Source organism: Otolemur garnettii, unplaced genomic scaffold (genome assembly GCF_000181295.1).
Source record: "Otolemur garnettii isolate 467f Iridium unplaced genomic scaffold, OtoGar3 scaffold00128, whole genome shotgun sequence".
NCBI lineage: Eukaryota > Metazoa > Chordata > Mammalia > Primates > Galagidae > Otolemur > Otolemur garnettii.
Genome location: NW_003852523.1, coordinates 3,490,954 through 3,511,895, shown reverse-complemented (window position 1 = coordinate 3,511,895; position 20,942 = coordinate 3,490,954). Strand labels below are relative to the sequence as shown.

General features: G+C 49.1%; 1 protein-coding gene across 2 annotated transcripts in view; it reads right to left on the bottom strand.

Moving 5' to 3' along the window:
• Window positions 1–12,532: 12,532 nt before the first annotated feature.
• The window catches only part of AGPAT3 (1-acylglycerol-3-phosphate O-acyltransferase 3), a 95,444-nt gene continuing 87,034 nt past the window's right edge, over window positions 12,533–20,942 (bottom strand). For both annotated transcript variants that reach the window (XM_023518086.1, XM_003798082.3), the window contains 3 exons: window positions 20,158–20,233; window positions 15,641–15,839; window positions 12,533–14,626 (listed from right to left, as the gene is read on the bottom strand). In XM_023518086.1, the coding sequence (XP_023373854.1) occupies window positions 14,538–14,626; window positions 15,641–15,839; window positions 20,158–20,233 (364 nt within the window). In that variant the 3' untranslated portion in view covers window positions 12,533–14,537. The remainder of the gene's footprint in view (window positions 14,627–15,640; window positions 15,840–20,157; window positions 20,234–20,942) is intronic.

Here is a 20,942-nt window from a genome sequence, read left to right as displayed (position 1 = left end):
CAGGTGGACTGCCTGAGCTCACAGGTTCGAGACCACCCTGAGCCTGAGTGAGACCCCTGTCTCTAAAAGTAGCCCAGTGTTGTGAGCGCCTGTAGTCCCAGCTACTCAGGAGGCTGAGGCAAGAGGATCACTTGAGCCCAAGAGTTTGAGGTTGCTATGAGCTAAGAGGCCATAGCACTCTACTGAAGGCAACAAAGTGAGACTCTGTCTCAAAAAAATAAATAAATAAAATAAAATAAATAAAGGCTAGAAAATAAAAAAAAGAATAAATGAGAAGAAAATAGAAGGATGTAATTAAAAAGGCAAAACCAGAAATAAATGATGAGAAAATAGAAAAAATAGTAGAAATAAGTAATATGGCAAATTTGGAGAAAACATAAGTAAATGACTAGCTAATTGAGTGAAGGAAATAATGGATAAAACACAAATACACAAAATTAAAGTGACAGGGTGGAAAACAACCATAGGAACAAGGAAAATTCAAGTGACTGCTAAATAAAATTTAAATCATGCATGGTGGCTCAATAAAATAGGAAGTTGAATTCTTTTGTAACAGCAAAATACATGTTAATATTATATTCACTTAAATAAATACCAGCCTAAAAGTCAGCATCATCCTTAATGAGGAAACTCTGGAGTTATTCCCATTAGAGTCAGAAACAAGGCAGAATCCCCAGCATCACTGCTATTTAACCTTGTACTATATATTGGCCAGTGTAATTGGATAAGAAAAAAGAAATTAGAGGTATAACAAGTATCATTATTTTGTGCACACCCAACTTTATGGTTAAAAACAGACAAAAATAATCCCAAAATTACTATTTTGGAGATTAGATGATTATACAACTATAAAGAATTTTATTTTGGGGCGGCGCCTGTGGCTCAAGGAGTAGGGCACTAGCCCCATATGCCAGAGGTGGTGGGTTTGAACTCAGCCCTGGCCAAAAACCACAAAAAAAAAAAAAAAAAAAAAAAAAAAAAATTTATTTTATTTTATTTATTAGTAGTAGTTTTTTGGGGTTTTTTGAGACAGAGCCTCAAGCTGTTGCCCTGGGTAGAGCACCATGGCATCTCAGCTCACAGCAACCTCCAACTCCTGGACTCAAGTGATTCTCCTGCCTCCACCTCCCAAGTAGCTGGGACTACAGGCACCTGCCACAACGCCCAGCTATTTTTTGGTTGCAGCCGTCATTGCTATTTGGCGGGCCCTGGGCTGGATTCAAACCTGCCAGCTCAGGTATGTGTGGCTGGCGCCTTAGCCACTTGAGCCACAGGCACCAAGCTATAAAGAATTTTAAATGAGTAAATAATAAGACCATTTAATGAGTTAGTTAAATATTGAAATGAATATACAGAAAGTGATAATTTTCATATATATCAATAAAGATCTACAAACAACTATCAATAACAACATAAATAGATGATAGGTGTCTGTGCGTGTTTTTTAGACAGAGTCTCACTTTGTCCTCAGTAGAGTGCTGTGACATCACAGCTCACAGCACCAGTTCACAGCAACCTCCAGCTCTGGGCTAGGGCGATTCTCTTGCCTCAGCCTCCTGAGTTGCTGGGACTACAGGCACCCACCACAATGCCTGGCTATTTTTGTTGCAGTTGCCACTGCTGTTTTAGCTGGCTGGGGCCGGTTCAAACCCATCACCTTTGGTATATGGGGCCAGTGCCCTACCCACTGAGCCACAGGCGCTGCCCTATAGGTGTGTGTGCATGTGTGTGTGGGTGTCATCTAGAAGAAAATGATGGGAAAGAGAACCCCACAATGGCAACAAAAAATATATAAAAGATCTAGAAATCCATGTATCAAGTACTGCATAGGAGTCACAGGAGGCAGCCTTGAAGGGACCCAAAGTTGACTTGAAAAATGAAACAAACGGCCAGGCATGGTGGCTCATGCCTGTAATCCCAGCACTCTGGGAGGCTGAGGCGGGTGGATCACCTGAGCTCACAGGTTTGAGACCAGCCTGGGCAAGATCAAGACCTCATCTCTAAAAATAGCTGGATGGTGTGGCTGGTGCCTATAATCCCAGCTACTTGTGAGGTTGAGGCTAAAGAATCACTTGAGCCCAAGAGTTTGAGGTTTCAGTGAGCTGTGACACTGCAGCACTCTATTGAGGGTGACATAGTGAGACTCTGTCTCAAAAAAAAAAAAGAAATGAAACAAGAGAGACTCAACCTTATGAATATGCCCACTCTTCCTAAATTGACTTCTAAATTTAACGAAACCCTTTTCATAAATAGTACCAGCAAGCTTATTTTTCCGTAACCAGAGAAGCTGATTCCAAAAATAATATAAAAAATTTAAAAAAGGGTAATCAGGCAAACCTGCAAAGAAAGAGTAATAAGCAGCCCTTGTGAGATGGTGAAGCACACACAAAGCCTTAGTCACTAACGCGGCATGCCAACCACAGCGAGGGGGGCAAAGCAAAACTTCAGAACAGACCCAGGCTGGGCGCCTGTAGCTCAGTGGCTAGGGTGCCAGCTATGTACCCGGGGCTGGAGAGTTTGAATCCGGCCCGGGGCCTGACAAACAGCAACAGAAATAGACCCAAACATTTACAGGAGTTTGGCACATGATAAAATCAGAATTTCAAATCAAAGCATGTTAAAATGGATTTAAAACAGTTTTGGGGGGTGGTGGTGCCTGTGGCTCAGTGGGTAGGGTGCTGGCCCCATATACCAGAGAGTTCAAAAGCAGCCCCAGCCTAACTGCAACAAAAAAATAGCTGGGCGTTGTGGCAGGCACCTGTAGCCCCAGCTACTTGGGAGGCTGAGGCAAGAGAACCGCCTAAGCCCAGGAGTTGGAGGTTACTGTCAGCTATGTGATGCCTCAGCACTCTGCTGAGGGTGGTAAAGTGAGATTCTGTCTCTACAAAAACAAAAAAACAGTTTTTTTGGAAATATTAGGAGAGAACAGAATGACAAACATTCAATAAAGCAACATAAATTTGCATTTCCATTCTTTTTTTTTTTTTTTTGCAGTTTTTGGCTGGGGCTGGGTTTAAACCTGGCACCTCTGATATATGGGACCGGCGCCCTACTCTTTTGAGCCACAGGCACCACCCCCATTCTTTTTATAACCTTTTCCAAGAGTATGGCTAAGTTAGTGTAACCCGGCGAGTAGACTGCCCTGCCTGGTTTTGACTCCTCTGCCATCACCACCACCCAGGTTTATTTTGTGATTCTGTGCAGTACAGCAATTCTGGCTTAAATCGTAATTTTAAAAATACCATCACTGAGTACTTACTCTATGGTAAGATATAGTCATACACAGAGGATGCCAAAAATGTGTACACTATTTTAAAAAGGAAAGCACGATAACAAACTGTAATACTCAACACATACCGATAACGGAAGACAAATACAAGTCACATTTGACAACTGCAATGCCAAGAGGTGCTCACAGTTACCGTCAGCGTCCAGACACTTCCGATTACTGCGAACTCTGCTGAGCAAGGCTGACCACGCGTCCAGCTGCACCGCGTGCGTGCCATTTCAGTTTCTCACTGCCAGTGCACCCAGTTTCCCACAGTACCCCACATCCTTGAGGCCCCCCATTGATAGAAGCCAAGGGGTGTTAAGTCAGGAGAACGTGGGGCAGATTCCACAAACCTCTTCACCCTTCCACTCTCCTGGAAAATTCCTCTTGAGCCACTGTCACATCTCAGTGCAGGTGATGATCTTGGGATGGAAAGTTCCCATTTTGCTGTTTTAGGAATGTGCCGTGGCTTGTTCTGCTGACTCCCATCCTGTGCGCACACTGTCGGCAGACTGTGTGAGCATGTGGACTGTTCCAGCACCACAGCAAAAGCAGCGGGATGTGGCGCTGTGCCTGTCACACACACACTTACCAGTGTCATGCAGCTGTCAGGCGTGTTGGAGGTCCTGTTGCACACTCACGCCTCCATTGCTGTTGTACTTCCATAACATTCTCTAATCCCAAACACCTCCTCAAAATGGTCTCGTAGGCTGGACGCGGTGGCTCACGCCTGTAATCCTAGCACTCTGGGAGGCTGAGGCAGGTGGATTGCCTGAGCTCACAGGTTCAAGACCACCCTGAGCAAGAGCAAGACCCCCATCTCTAAAAACAGCTAGGCATGGTGGGCACTGTAGTCCCAGCTACTCAGGGGGCTGAGGCAAAAGGATCATGTAAACCCAGGAGTTTGAGATTGCTGCTAGCTATGACAGCACAGCATTCTATGGAGGGCAGAAAAGTGAGATTCTGTCTCAAAAAAAAAAAATGGTTTCATGCTCCTCGAACGACAACTGTGCTTCAGCCATTTTCTTCGACTGTCCTGCCTATGGCATGGTGACACCGGAATTCATCAGATTAACGTTGTCTTTGAGCCATCATACTACACACTGCTTTACTCAGCTTAACTTTGAAAAGTCATACATAGATGATATATCTCACCTGTGTGTACATTTTTTGGCATCCCTGGTATTTATCTCATTGAATTGCAACTACTGTGAACCCCATTTTGTTGTTGTGGATCTGTGTACCAAACAGAATCAATCCCAGCCTTCCAGAGCTCTTGGGAGGTTTATCCGATATTTGAAAAAGAGTCACCACAAAGAGAGGCATGTAATTCATTGTGCCGGAACAACTAAGTACCCAATTGGACCAGGTTGGGGGGCCAAGCCCTGCCTCCTCCTACACCCATTGAACTCTAAGGAGGCCAAGATTTACACAGAGAAAGTAAAGCTATGAAATTATTAGAAGGAAACACAATAAATTCTTGTATAACTCTGGAGTAGAGGCCTCTTTAATATATGTCAAAATCTAGAAGATATAAAATGAAAGATCAATGAATTTGACTGTGTAACAAAAAATGTAATAAGCATGTATCATAACCAAAGTCAAAAGACAGAAGACACCAAAATGTACAACATATCAACATATGTCATGAAGGTTCAATTAATTAATTCAAGGTTTAATTTTCCTAATATATAGAGTTCCTAAAAATCAAGAAAAATAATAATCCAGCAAAAATATGGGAAAACATGGCTTGGCTCCCACAGCACAGTGGTTACAGTGTTGGCCACATACATTGAGGCGGGAGGGTTCAAACCTGGCTAAACATCAATGACAACTGCAGCAACAACAACAAAATAGCCAGGCATTGTATAGTCCCAGCAATTTGGGAGGCTGAGGCAAGAGAATCGCTTAAGCCCAAGAGTTTGAGGTTGTTGTGAGCTGCAACAGCACAGCACTCTACAGAGGGCAACATAGTGAGACTCTATCTCTCTCTCTCTCTATATATATATATATGGAAAACAGTGGACAGAGAATTCATACAAAAAGAAATACATGCAAACATGCTCAAAACTTAAGTGTTTTCCCTCAGGAGGAAGAGGAAGAGTGACCTGGGTGATTCACAGCAGTGCTCTCAGTGTTCAACCGTGAGATAAACCTTTGGGAAACCTCTGGGAAGTTGCACAAAATGGTCCATGGTTGTGACCAGCAGACAGAATCCCCCCATGCCAGGGACAAGAGAAAAGTCCTATGATGCCAGGTTGCCCTGAACTCTAAGCAGGAATGGCATTCAGGGACATGTCAGGGACAGAGAATATGAACAACAGAAGCTGCAGCCAGCATGGCGGGGCCCTGCGGGCAGGGAGCTGGGTGGTCTCCCTCCTCGGTGGCAGCACAGGCAGGGAGACCCTTTCAAATTCTGTGCCGCTCAGCGGGCATCAGACCTTAGAGAGACATTGCTAGAAAACCAAACTGAGGGACAGAAAGAATCTTCTCCTCTGTGCAAGGGCTGTGCAGGGCTCTCCGGGGAAACCTGCTGGGAGATGGGGGCAGGGTCCTGGCTGGCATGGCCCAGACCTTGGAAGTCACCTGTTGACTTAGCATCATTACAGCACTTCTGAACCAAGAAGCAGCTCTCTCTGGTGTGGAGGACCCAGAGATGTCCAGGGCTGCCCTGCAGAAACAGGACAGCTGGAGTGGGGGAGATGGGGACCTCACTCACCCAGAAGCAGGCAGAGCTTGGCAGGAACCCAGACTGACAGTGGCTGGGCACCTAGGGTCGCACCCCCAGATCTTCCACTGGCCAGAGGCAGCCTGCAGGTGGATCTCACCCCTGTTTTCTAGGTAGAAGCAGCAGAAAAAGGGTTTGAACAGGAGGCATGATCAGACAATTCACACCTGCTCTGTGGTCTTCAGCCATCAGAGGCTGTGTCCTGCAGACGCATAGCTCCTGCCATCATGTCTGTCTATCAGGGCCACGCCACCTTCCTGGTCTTGTTTTGTTTTTGTTTTTTTTTCAGGGTTTCTCTATCACTTAGACTGGAGTGCAGTAGCCCAATCATAGCTCACTGCAGTCTTGAATTCCTAGGCTTAGCCGATCCTCTTGCCTCAGCCTCCTGAATAGCTGGGACTATAGGCACTGGCTGCCATGCCCAGCTGTTTTTGTTTTTTGTTGTTTGGGGTTTAATTTTTTGTAGAGATGGGGGTTTCACTATTTCAGGCTGGTCTTGAACTCTTGGACTCAAGCACTCCTCTCCCCTCAGCCTCCCAGAGTGCTGAGATTACAGGTGTGAGCCACCTCATCAGGCCCTTCCTGTTTATTTTTATTTTTTTTAGTGGGGGTGGGGGGAGTATATCTGGTAGGCTTTGGCCCAGTGGGTCAGGTTTCTTACAAAATCATGGGCAGTTGGGACCAACCATTTAATTACACCTGTGGAAGTCGAAAATTTTTAGGAGAAAGTGATAGATTTTAAAATGGTTTGAGGGGGGAATTACATTCCAGAATCCTTTCGGGTCCTGAGTAGGGATTGGGAGCTGTGGAGAGCTGAAGGGAGTCTTGGGGACGAGGTGCAGGGGTGCAGTGCCTTCCCAGACACCCTGGGTCAGGGTCTGCTCGAGTTGCAGGTGTCCAGGACGCAAGTGCTCAAGTCCTTGTAAGTCCTCTGACCCTGGGTCCCTCCAGGACATGTGCTACAGGGGACCAGAGTCCAAATTCACGATGACTATCCCCTAGGATAGCCATAGGTCTTGCAGAGGTTTGCAAGTGGGTAGACTTGCCTGGCTAGAGCCGACTGTACTCCCCATGCCTACTCCCTGGTCCCCCACCTCTGATCCCAATTTGAGATCACTTAGCACACGCCTGTCTCCAAGGACACCTCTACCACTGCATACCTGGCTCCAAATGCTCTGGGCCCATCAGCCTGTCCTCCACACTCCTAAAGTGAGTTAAGCAAGGCCCTGGGCAGCTCGGGCAGCCCAAGCAAAGAAAACCCTGCATGCTGCTCACTGCCTGCTGCACGGGGCAGGGACATGAACTGGCACCGCACCAGGCAGCTTCCCTCTGGCCGCAGGCTTACAGCCCCTTGGGACACAGGGCACCTCCTTCCAGAAGGGCTCCCAGAGCGTGGGGCTCCCCCTGCAGGCTGGGAGGCAGCACTTCACCCACACAGGACCTCCCCAGGGAGGACTCAGACACCTGCCCTGGTCTCACACGTCTCCAGCGTGGCTCAGCACCTTTGGCTGCCTTGCTGTCAACCCAGTTTCTGGCCACATCAGCTCTGATCAACTTCCACACATCTCCACACGATGGCCCTGTACGTGTGCCTGTACATAATGTCTCCCCTCTTCCCCCGCCGACCCGAGGAGCCTAGAGCACTGGCTTCTGGAGGCAGAGCCCTGCAGAGGCTGGCTGAGGGGAGACAGGTGACTGTGGGTCACCAAGCTGTGCAGTCAGCTTTGTCCAAAAGAAGCCTTGGCAGAACACCATGCTGGGCATGGAGGTGGCGTGTGCCAAAAAAAAAAAAAAAAAATAGGAGAGGGCAAAATTATTTGACCTGGAAAATTGCAAATTCAATAAAAAGGGGTTTAAAGGTGACAGAGAAAGATGAACAATGGGGGAGCTGGGAGACGTCCCAAGATGAGAAAGCACAGAGATGGCTCCAGCCTACAGGACAGGACCCCCGAGCCCGTGTGGCTGCAGGTGTGCAGCACAGTGGTTTGTCAGCACCTTCATGTCCAAAGCTCTTGAATACTTTGGTCCTTTTGATAACCCATTTTATAGATAAGAAGACTGAGGGGCTCAGGGGCTCAGTGCCACATAGGTACTAAAGATTAGGTTTTGGATTTTAACCTAGAAGCCTCCAGACCCCAAGATCCAAACCCTGTCTCTTTACAGCACTGTCCCACAGAAACACACTTCTGCTCCCTCTTCAGCTGTGGGTCCCCACCTTCCTTGGTGGGTGGACCATTTCAGACAGTATCGGAGTTTCCAGGACTTGGGTGAGTTCAAGTGGAGGCCACACGGGCTGCTCTGAAGGGAATTCAAGTGTATAATGGGTATTTGGACACAATGATTTTTTTTAAAGACAGGGTTTTGCTCTGTCACCCCAGGCTAGAGTGCAGTGGCATTATCGCACCTCATGGCAACCTCAAACTCGCGGGCTCAAGCAATCCTCCTGCCTCAGCCTCCTGAGGAGCTGGGAATACAGGCACCACCATGTCTGGCTAATTTTTCTGTTTTTAGTAGAGACAGGGTCTCGCTCCTGCCTAGGCTGGTGTTGAACTCCTGGCTCCAAGGGATCCTCCCCTCTCAGGCTCCCACAGTGCTGGGGTTACAGGCGTAAGCCACCATGCCTGGTCTGGACAGAATGATCTTTATCGTATTTTCTGTCTCAAAGATTCTAAGACTTCAGAAGTGACCCTACCCTGGCAAGTGCAGTGAGGCCAAGACTGCCCACAGGGGAGCAGCAGAGGCTGCTCTGAGTGCCCCCTCCTCCACCCATAGTTTTGTCCTCCCAGGACTGACGCCAGCCACTTCCCACTGCCCATGTGTCTGTGTGCACAGGCCTCTCTGGCCACAAGCAGGACCGGAGACAAAGGCCAAGTCACATCATTGACTCCTCTGAAGTGGCACGGGGCCACCTGATGTTCTCAGTGTTCCTCAGCCTGGGAGGGACACTCTCTTCAAGTGCAGCTTTCTTCCCATAAATTCCACTGCTGTGCAGGCTGCCAGGTCCCAGTGTGATGCTAGGAGCAGGCATGAGCAGGGAGGATTTACAAAGCCCATTTCATGGCAGGTGGTTCTTGTAGGGCCGCCCAGCTTTTCCCTCACTGTTTGGGTGAGCATGCGTGTGCACCTGTGTGCGCCTATGCCTGCATGCATGCACAGATGTTGTGTATGTGTGGCATGTGCCCGTTGTATGCACACATGTGTGCACGTTTATGTGTACGTGTGTGTATCCCAGCATGTCAGGTGGCCAGGGACTGGCTGCCGCGTGCTGACATTCCCTGGCAAAGTGAAAGGAGAGGTGGGACCTGGGCAGACCAAAGTAGGCACCAGGCCTCCTACCTAATCCTGGCCGACTCCTGGGTGCCCGACACCCGTGACAACTCAGGGTGAGGGAGCCCCAGGGGTCTGCCACGGCCACCCTCACAGCCCATGAGCACTTGTGTGTGAACAGGGCAGGAGGCTCAGGAAAGCAAGTCCTTCTCATCAGAGAAAGACAGGGCCTGACCCAGCCACACTGTCCTGGATACCACGTGTACCAGGACATTTTGCCTTTGTCTTCTGAGAAAGCAGCGAGCACTATGCAGAACTCCAGCAGAATCCAGGTATACCCAGGTACTGTACTTCCCAGAGTTCCCACCCGTGGCCTTCCTGCTCTCCAGGAGCACAGTCCAGTCCCATACTTTACACACCTGCTAATCCCACCAGGCCATACCGTCTCCCTCCTCCTCAACTCCCTTCCAGAGAGTAACCTTCACGGGATATAGGGACTTGAAAAGGTCATCAGCAAAACAGTTTTGAGACAACAGCCAGTGCCCAGGGGAGTGGGGGACCCAAGGGACAGTGGTGCCTGGTAGGTCCTTGTGACCCCTTGGAAAAACCTGTGCAGACTAGAAACAGAGAAACAAAGGGAGGCAGAGTCGCATGGTCTGACATCGTGAGTATTTTATCCCTCTCCTCCACAGCAGCAGTTCAAACAGACACGAATGATGCCTGCAGCATTTCAGAAAGACCGCCATAGAGTCACCTGTGCTGGAGCAGCCTCACACTGCCCAGGACGCAGAGGCCCTCGCGTGGCACGGCACACAGCCAGTCCAGTGGGACATGGGCCTGCGAGTCTGGCTGCCCCTCCCTGACAAATTTGGATAGACCAAAAACACTTCCATCCTGCACTTCATAAAGCTTGTGAGTAGCAAAACTTGTAAAAATGAAGTGTACAAAAGGAAACATCCATATGATACATTTGTACCCTGTATACAACAGACCCCTTCGGAGCCAGCCCACAGTCAGCATGGCACATTTTCAATAACAGAAAAAGAACCCAAATGTCTCTCACATGCATTGGAGTCAACGGTTTATGCGATTTTTCCAGAGAGAGATATTTTCATATACAGTTACAGTACTTGCTGGCGATCTTTATGATTAGGAAGCCAGTTGAATTTCCCTGCATTTAGGCAAGTATTTGATTGTCATAGTGTACAATTCTGAGACAATAAATACAAGTAGATCAAATCATTTCTTCATTGTATCAAGTAACTCCAGTTTAATTTAATACAATTTAGTGCATTTCAGTATCTCATTCACAGTTCGACTTCTGTCCAAATATTTTTGCAACAAAAAGAAACTGAAAAGTTAATGAGAAAACTCCAGGTGAACTTGTAATTACAAAGCTTAAAATTTTAAGATAATTCAATGATCTCTGAAAAGCATGTATGCTGCTGTTGCCTGGGCTGACCACGCCAACTTCTCCGGCAGCTTCCTGACAGTCTTTTTGGTGGTGTGTCTCCCTAGCACTTCATATGAATGTCACCATATCCCTGAATTAACAAGCAGCAAATGCTCATAATGGAACTGAATTCATGTGTGTTTACCCCACTGCAGCAGATCACAGTGTGACATCTTTCACCCAAGAGCCATCCCTGTTTTTCCACCCCGGCCTTGATATGCAAGAGCGTGAACATGCGTCTGCACCCACCCCGACAGCCCTCCAGAGGGTTATGGGACAGCACCAGAGTCGAGGCCCTGGTGTGGCCAGGCCCACCCCCAGGCCTAAGGTGCTCTGGAGCAGCTGCTTAGGGTTTGGCCAGAGAAAGGGGCAGGCACTTGGGCCAGGGATGTGCCGTTTCCAGAAAGAAGGCAGGCAGGCATTTCAGGCTCGCCATTTTAACCCTGAGCCTAGTTCATTGCAGGTTAGCCACCTCACACCACCGGCACCGCATGCAGCTAGCTACCGGTAAGAAGTCTGCATCGTGAGCTGATGTGCAGGGTGGAACGATCCAGACGAAAGTCAGCAGGGCTGAAAAGATTATATTTGGCTTGTCCTAAAAGTGTCTCGGGCAGAGATAATGCATGCAGAAAAAGTTACTTATTCTTCACCCCAGATCTGACACAGCCTGGCAGTCACAATGGGTGTGGACAGCCTGTTACAGCTCTTGAATTGCACATGAGTGTAACACATGGCTGGGGCCGATCACTGCTTTTTCTTCAGATCAACCTTAATGCTTAGTAAAACCTCGGCTAAATTGGTACAAGGAAAGATTCTCATGCCAAGGTGCACAGAAGGGGAGCGATGGGGACAGAGAAGGTGGAAAGGTTCAGAACTGATCAATGATAATACTTGCATTATTTTTTACAAGAAAGTGCTGCTTACATTGTTTCATGTTATTTTGTGACATATATTCAGAGTTCATCTCTTTAACCATAGTCTGTGCTTCTTGAGGACAGGGGCCCGAAAGGGCCTCAAATAGGGCTGAGCATCTGGTGCACTGTCACCAAGTACTGGACAGCATCAATTCTCTGGGTCAAAAGTCTTATTGATGAGCGGCCATTTCAAGCCCTCCTCAAGGCCTTAATGGAGAGAACCAGTGTCCCCCAGCCTGTGAACTGCTCTCCCACACGCCAGCCAGGCTTTCCCCACTGTCTGCTCACCTGCAATGCTTACAGTGCTAACGGAAGGACCCCAGAGGGAGAAGCCAGAAGGTCCCTAGATGCTGGTAACTCCATAAAGGCACCTTGAAATGCCACAGACATCTTAGAAACCTCTGGAACTCTCCAGAGGGCACCAAAAGAACTGAGCCCCTCCCCAGCCCTGCACAGTATTAGAGGGATCTGTTCGGGAGCTGGCTCTGGGGAGGCCCACACCCCTGCACTCACTGGGCACAGCCAGGACACACATATAAGAAGATGAAGACAGTGCCAGGGCCCTCGGGAGGCCGGGCAGGAGACCCCATGCATCTGGCTGCCTGGGCCTTGGAGGGGCAGCTCGGCCTAAGACATTCTCCCCCACCCCCTGTGACCCCCATGACCAGTACATATTGGCTGGGGCTACGAGGTCCCTTCAGCCTCAATTCAGCTTGAACTGGGACATTGCATCAGCAACGAAGGGAGCCCAATAGGAGGGTGAGAAAGGAAAATAAAGAAAACACTACTCTGGGATTTACGGATTTAATTTAAAAAGTTAAAGTGCTCCCCTCCTCCTTTCCTTCTAAAGCAGATGAAAAGCAAAATCCACCCCCCTTTTAAAAAAAAAAACCCAAACATTCATGGTGCAGTTTTTATTGCTCTCAAAGGCTCAGTGTTCAGACACACAAGCTAAGCTTTTAGATTGGAAGGAAAAGGGAGATTAAACCTGTGCTTGTGGCCGCCACCAGGTCTACCCTTGGCCTCTCCGCGGGAAGCCGCACTGACCCAGCACAGAATCAACCCATTGTATATGAATGCCAAAGGGAGGGGGCGTCTCTTGGAAGCAAGAACTATCAATCAAATGGCAAAGGTCTAAATTTGCATTTCCAGGTCTCAGAATATGCACAGTAGTACCCTTCAACTTTTTCCTTTAAGATTTTGTAGGTGTTAGTGAATTAGTGAGTGACACAGACAGAGGAGCAGCATGCTGCAGGAGCCAGGAAACCCTGGGGGGCAGCTCCCCGGCACCCTGTGCCCAGCACTGCCACTGCTGGAGGCCAGGCTGCAGGGCAGGTTTCAGATGGGGGGGAAGGACACGCTCAGACCAAAGTGGTTTCAGGGGTTTTGTTCTGTCCTGCTTGGTGCCCACTCCCCTGTGTCACGCCCACCTCCATAGCAGGGCAGACTCAGCCAAGCAGTGTTTGCTTTATAAAGAAAATGAGCTGACAGATTTCCCCAAACACTGAGGCCAATGTAATTACCCTCTCAGGTTAGTTTATACTTCCCTCAGTTTTTTCCTCAAAAACTCAACCTCCCTCTATTCAGAATGTTGGCTACAATATAGCAGAGATATCCATTTTTTTTATTTTTCCCCTTGCTAAAAAAAGATGGGAGGAGTGTGACTTTAAACAGGTGAGTTGAAAGTTGAGGAAAAAGCCAAATGCAGGTGGGCTGAGGGTGCTATGACTATGCTGAGCCAAGGAAGTGCTGGGCCTCAGGGGAATTTGGAAGAGACTTTCCTCCTAAGCCTGTGGGCCCAGCCAGGCATTAAATGTGCCTTGGAAACTTCTATCTGGGCCGTGGGCCACAGGGACCTCAGTGTGAGCACAAGCACTTCTGTGTCACTCATGAGCGGGGCACTCATGGGGGTGGCTGGGCTGACAGCCCCCCCCCACTCACACACATCTAAGGTCCTGCAGGAAATTGAGACCCAACAAGAGATCAGCTAATAAAAGTAAAATCTGTAAAGCCAACAGGCTCGCACTAACCATCTCCAACTACCTCGAAAAGAAAGAGGTTTGACGGTGACATCCCTTCTTAAACAGTGCTCCAGCTGTCCTGCAGGGCTCCTGGTTTGCTGGGGATGGCCCAGTGCAGCCCTCCCTGCCTGGCACCCTGGAATCCGAAGCCCACGGAGAAGAGAGGGGCAAAGGGGCTGCGCCTGGACACCCCACACTCCTCCAGTGCTCAGGGGCCTTCCCACGCTAGAAATGGCCTGAAGGTGTTTATACCCAGGGCCTACACGCCAGGCCAAGGGCAAACAGCCCTACAGAAGACAACACAGGGGCGGGACTTCAGCCAGCTCGGCGCGGGGCAGGGGAGGCAATCTGAAAGTCAATCTGATTTACATTCGGTGTGTGCTTATCGCTAGGGGGCGCTCTGCATGGCCCTGGATCTAGAAGCCGAGGGCCGTGCCTAGCGGAGCAGGCGAGTGAGCCCCCCCGGGCCCAGCCAGTGCGTTCCCAGGAGGACAGCAGAAATTCATGAACAGTTTTTTTGGGGTGCAGGGGAAGAGGTGAGGGGACAAGTTAAATTCCCAAAATAACTGATAAAAACCAAAAAACTCCATCTAGGTTTCCGGAGAGAAAGCAGCCAAAGGCTTTTCTTGGAAGTGGGTTCTTGAGACTGAGGCCGCCACCCGCCGCACGGAGGATGCCAGGCCTGGCTGGGGAAGCTGACCATACTCATCTGGCTTTCCGAGTTCTCACTCTTGGCTCAAGTTTTATTTGTTAATATTAGTCACCAGTTAATAAGAAAAATAGTTTCTAAGTGTCTTTTTTCCTCCGCTCTGTGTGTTTTCTGTTTTTAATTGAGTTAATAGGATACCACCGTCAGGTTACGTGTGTTCAATCACAGCATTAATTATTCCTTTTTCTTAAATTCTTGGTTTCCATAGCTGGAGCCTTTTTCTATTTCAGTTACTCCTATCAGTCTGCGAACTCCAAAGGAAGCTTTAAAACAGGAAAGAGAGAGGAGAGGTCAGGCTGAGCACTGCCGAGGTGCTGTGACAGTGTTGGGGGGCCTTCCACCAGCCCCCACCTGCCTGACCTGCCCTCTGTGCTCAGCGAGCTCCAGGGTGGTGTGGGCCGGCTGCAGGCACAGCTCAGGTGGGTCAGAGGGGCTGCAGGGCATGTGGCCATGCTCTCTGTCCAGCTGTGCTGTGCCCTGCCGGCCAGTCTCCAGTTCTCACCTGGTCTGAGCAGGAAGGCTTCAGCACATCCTGACAGACTGGCCACATAACACCCTACAAGGGACCAAGGTGGATGAGCAGGGCAGAGGTACCTGGCCACGTCCCACCCTTCACGGGTGCTCCCGAGTCAATGTGTCATCCAACAGGAGAGGACAATGGCAGTCACTGCCTCTCAGACCCTCCACCCAGTTCCTGGAAAGTGGTGGGCAGGGGCAAGGGAGGGGTCAGGCCAGCTGGAGTAGGCCTGGCCATCAGCTGACAAGGCACTGCCTGTCCATTGCTCAGGGACCGGAGGGTGCCTGTGTTCACTGCAGAGATGGACTTGCTTGCTCCCCCCAACAATCTGAGTCCTGGCAGGTGCCTGGCACCATGCTCAGAGCTGGGCACCAGCAGGGCAGTCACTAAAGGTAATGGGAGAGTGCCAGATGATGAAAATATCCAGGTTAAACCTTCAGAGTGGCTCCCCCAGCCCACGCTCCTGAGCCCACGTGTAGACAGAGGAACTCAGGACCTTTTCACAGCCTCCTGTGCAGCTGGCAGGGCTGAAACCTAGGACAGGCAGCTCCCCAGCTCTCTGAGGGGATGACCCTGCAGCTCAGGGTTAGGAGCCCAGCCTCTGAACCATGAGGCTTGGATTGGTTCCCAGCTCCCAAGGTCTATAATCATCAACCCACTGCCTTGAAGGGGCACCGTGATGAGTTGTCCAGTCCTGGGTGCTGTGGCTGGCACAGTGAGCCCCCCTAACCTGTGAGCTATTAATATTAGTGCCCATTACCTGCTCCCACAAACCCCAGGAACGTCAGGATCAGGAGAGGGGATCCACTTGCAAAGACACCCAAGACAAAACTGAAGAGAGGAGAGAGGAGGATGGTGGCCCAGCAGAGGAAATTCAGAAGGGTCCACGGCCTTCTGGCGGGTTTAAACTGCTCCCCTGGAAACTCGCCCTTCTGGTTGTACATCTCCTGCAGTGCGTCCTGAAAGAGCCAGAAAGAAGAGAGTGAGCCTCCTTAGTGCAGGAGAGAATTGCGGGCAACAAAAAAAATGACTCAACCTAAAAAAAAAGTGCCACATAAATTAAGCAGACAAATCTCAAAAGCTGCAGGTGGGATACAAAACTAGCTTTACCTTTTTGGAGAATCTCTGGTACCTTGCATCAAAAGCTTGAAAATGTATAAGCCCTTTGACTCGGGAAAACAACCAGTCAAGTGAGCAAAGGTGTAAATATAAAGCCTGTGGCCAGCACGTGCCTGACTACGGTGGACCACACACACCACATCCTGACCCTTCCTCTAAGCGCAAGGTGGCCGGCCTCGAGTCTGGCCTGTGTGGGAGTCCTGCGCCTGGGCACCTGTCCTGGCATCATCCACTCTCAGTGGACCACCCACAGAAAGTTCTTTGCCCTCTTATTCCTCAGTTTCTTGGTCTAGCAAAGGAGGCTACCGCGGGGGTGTGATGAGGGAGAGGACAGATGAAGATGCAGGAGGAGGCTGGCCATGGAGTCTCCAGATGACACTGTCCAATCATTTGCCAAGTGGAAATGGGGAGTGCTCTAACAATTGAGACCGCAGGATGCCTGAGAAACCATGAGGCTGAGCAGAATGGAACCCTCCATGGCTACCACCTGTGATCGTATGGACATATTATCACAGCAAGGAAATACATTCAAGATATTTTAAGATTTTTGACAGAAGCAGCTAAAGTACCATACAATTCCAATTAAATTAAAAACTGTGTGTGACTGATGTGCGTGCATGCTGTGTGCCTGTGCATGTGTGTATGCACCAAGTTTGGAAAGATCCACACCACGTTGTTACTAAGGACCTGGGCGTATGGGCTGTTATTTTCTTTCTTTCTGTTTTACTTTCTGCGTTCCATTTTCTACAGCTGTGGTTGCATTATATAAACACAGGGTGTGGGGGGAGCATGACACACACCCTGTCTTGCTGCTGACAGATGTCAACTGCCCTGCTATTCCTGGAGGCACAGGGGCAGATGCTGGACAGGCCTGTGTGGCCAGGAGCTGCTGCGGTGGGCAACGTACCTGGCACACTTCTGATCAGGGCTGGGAAACAACTTGAATGTCCACAGGTAGGAAAATGAGTGACAGGTTATCAGCGGGTGGTGGAATGCCACTCAGCATTTAAAAGGCATGAATTAAATCTATTTATGTCAGTGTGAACAGAAAAACAACGGTGACTAAGAAAAAAAGAAAATACAAGAATGCTACGTTAAGTATGCTATCCTTAAAGTAAACTAAAAACTGAAAATGTCACATTATTATGTTTCAGTATTGTAAAAAAGCACACCAAGTAATGTAAAAATACGTAGGTAAATCAGCCATGTCAAAACTTGTCATCTGCTGCACTTTATTTCAGGTTATTCTAGAAGCAAGATCAGAGATAGAGAAGAGGCCTGCCCTTGCCTCAGAGCCATCACCCCCAACGGGCGAGTCACTCCCAGGTCTGGTTGTACCTTTGCACTGTGTGTGTGTGAGTCACAAACCTGCCGCATGTTCTTGCAGTTTTCTGTGAACACGGTACCGTCACACCACCAGCGTTCTGCAACCTGCTCTCGTGACTCAGCCGTGTCCATGATATAGGAATGAGATCACTGATTTTTTTTTGTTTTTGAGACAGAGCCTCAAGCTGTCCCCTTGGGCAGAGTGCCATGGCATCACAGCTCACAGCAACCTCCAACTCCTGGGCTTAAGTAAGTCTCCTGCCTCTGCCTCCCAAGTAGCTGGGACCACAGCTGCCCGCCATAATGCCTAGCTGTTTTTTGGTTGCAGCCGTCATTGTTGTTTGGCGGGCCGGGCTGGATTCGAACCCACCACCTTAGGTATATGTGGCTGGCACCTTAGCCACTTGAGCCACAGGCGCCGAGCCAGAGATCACTGATTTTCAATGTCACATCAAATGGATACGCAACTCAGTGTAATTCTTTCCTAATAATGACCTTTTAACCTTTTAGGTTGTTGCTAATTGCCAGCTAGAAGTACTGTTGCTTGCAAATGTCACTCATGTTAGAGTTTCAAACTTTTAAACCTGACCCGGATTCAGAGATGAGCTTCTCTCCGCAATCTAGTACAGTACACACCTCTCTCCTCCTGGCTCCCTACATGAGGTAAATGCACTGTATTTCTATTTTGGGGGGTTTTATTTTCTTCTTGAGAGAGTCATTGGTCTAGGAAATCACATACTTTATCCCACTTTTCGGATGCGTGAGATGAACCTGGCTGACCGCCCCAACTCCCTGCTCTTTAGTTTTGTCTCCTTTTTTTATTCCTATTAATCTCATCACTTTTTAAAAATTATTCAGTCTTGCCCAAGTTAACTATTTTAATGATTTTTTTCAAGAAAAAGCTTTTGGTGCAGCTGATCTGCTCTCTCTTCTGTAGCTTTCTGTTTAAATAATGTCTGCCGTTATTTTTATTATTCTCTTCAGGTTCACTCTGCTGTGTGTATGTATTATAATGAATCGTGTGTACACACACACGTGGATGACCATGCAGACAGGAGACCCTGCCTGTGGAAACCTGCCTCTTGGGTGCTCCTCAGTGAGCAGTGGGTCTCTTCTCTCTGGTTATTCTAAGCTCTTCCCATTACCTTTGATGTTCAGTAGTTTTATTAATGTGTGGGGGTAGATTTCTTTTTTCTTTTTACTTTCCTTTTTTGTGACGGACTCTCTCTTTGTGCCATGGTGTCAGCCTAGCTCACAGCAACCTCAAACTCCTGGACTCGAGTGATCCTCCTGCCTCAGCCTCCCAGAATGCTGGGTTACAGGTGTGAACCACCATGCCCAGCCTGGCTAGTCTCAAACTCTAGACCTCAAGTGATCCTCCAACCTTGGCCTCCCATTTCTTTTTATTTATCCTATTCAGGACTGGTACTTCATGAACCAAATAGAATCCATTTCTGGAAATTTTATCAATTCTGACAATTACCATATTGATCTCCAGCTGAGTTTTGTTTGTGAAAACCTTGAACGTGAGGTGTGGAGCTGTGTCTCCCAGTTTTGCATTTGTTTCTCTCAGGAACTCTAAAGTGATTTACCTAGAACCAATTTTTATGCTTCTTGAACTGTGTTGTTAGTATAAATGCAAACCTCCAGCCTGTTTGAAGGCAAGCTTCAAGGTTGATTCTCTGGGTGGGAGGTGGTCTTCAGTCTGACCTGATTCAGGGTGGGACTCTGAGTGGTCCCAACTCAGAACTAGGTTTCTAGTTCTAAAGTCCAGCCTTGAAGGAGATCTAATCTTTATCCCCTGCTTCCATGCAGGCATTAAATCTCGGACCTCAGGAGATGGGGACCAGAACACCGCAGAGCACGCAGCACTGCAGAGCACGCAGGCTCTTCTCCTGGCTCCTGGTTCACCTCTTGTCAGTCCCTAGAAATTCCCTTCGTTTTCTACAGAGCTCATCAATGTATTTAGAAGGGTAATTATTATGCTTTCTGGTCATCTGGTCTCCCACCACGCAGAAAATGGGAATCTATGCATTTGTGTGTATAAAATAAATTGGAAGCAGGTGCTGGGGTGAGGTGTGCTGTGGAGGAAGGAAACTGAGCACGTCTTGGACAGAATCTTCCAGCATTACATTGCGTCTCTTACACAAGTAGTCTATTGTATATCTAGAGTCTGTCTGTTCCATCTCCATGAGTTCTTTCATGTAAGAAAATGAAAGAAGTGTGGCAAAATATCATCATCCATGGTTCTGAGGGTTCTGTTATCCTTCACACTTTGCTCTAGTGTTAATTTCTTGAAAGTCAAGAAAAAGGAAAGGAAGAATCTGACATATCTGAGAGCTGCGTGGTGCTCTCGTCCTCAGAGGGAGACTGTGTATAGCCTGCCCGCCCTGGTCGCTGCCCCAACACCTCTGTGTCCTGCCCACCCTGGCCACTGCCCCTGACACTTCTGCGTCCTTCCTGCCCCCGCCACTGCCCCCAACACCTCTGCGTCCTGCCCGTCCTGGCCGCTGCCCCGACACCTCTGCGTCCTGCCCGTCCTGGCCGCTGCCCTGACACCTCTGCATCCTGCCCACTCTGGCCACTGCCCCTGACACTTCTGCGTCCTTCCTGTCCTCGCCACTGCCCCTGACACTTCTGCGTCCTTCCTGCCCTCGCCACTGCCCCTGACACTTCTGCGTCCTTCCTGCCCTCGCCACTGCCCCTGACACTTCTGCGTCCTTCCTGCCCTCGCCACTGCCCCCAACCCTCTGCATCCTGCCCACCCTTACCGCTGCCCCGACACCTCCGTGGCTGGCCCGCCCTGGTTGCTGCCCCAACACCTCCATTTACCTTCTCCTGGTAGAGCTTGTGGAGCCACTGAGCGGCTTCCTTCTCATCCAGGGGGATTTCTTCCAGAGGAAATCTCCTGTTTTATTAGGAAGATTAAAAGAGAAGTAAATTACCTGAGGACAATAAACATAATAGAGGGAGAAGAGACGCGTGAGTTACTGTGCACCAGGGTGACCCGTGGGCTCGGCTTTTTCTGCTCAAGTCTCATCCTCAGTTTCTGAAAATAAGCAAGACGCAGAGCACTTGCTCGCGGGTGTTCACCCCAGTATCTGGGAGGGCCGCGCTGCTGCCTCTGCGTGTGGGGAGCAATAAGTGCCTGACAACAAGGGCCTCTGAGCAATTCCACTGGGCAGGTCCTGGTCCCAGTCCCACTGCAAAGGCGACATTTATGAGCTTTGAAGTTTTGATTTTTCTTTATATGATCATTTTTTAGAAGGAATCATGATGGACACTGTCCTTCATTAGGCAAAGAAGATTATATATTTCACAAAAGAAATCTATTTGCTTCAAATATGAAAGGTATTAAAATTTAGAGGCTTCTTTTTGGAGACACTCTTGCTCTGTCACCCAGGCTGGAGTGCAGCAGCAGCACCAGAGGTCACTGCAGCCTGGGACTCCCGGCTCAAGTGTGGGATTCCAGGCGGGAGCCACGGTGCCTGGCCCTCACATGCTTTAGAAAGTCAGTGAGAGGCTCGGCGCCTGTGGCTCGGCCGGCTGGGGCGCCAGCCACGTGCACCTAGGGTGCGGGTTCGAGTCCCCAGCCCGGACCCGCCAAACAACAATGA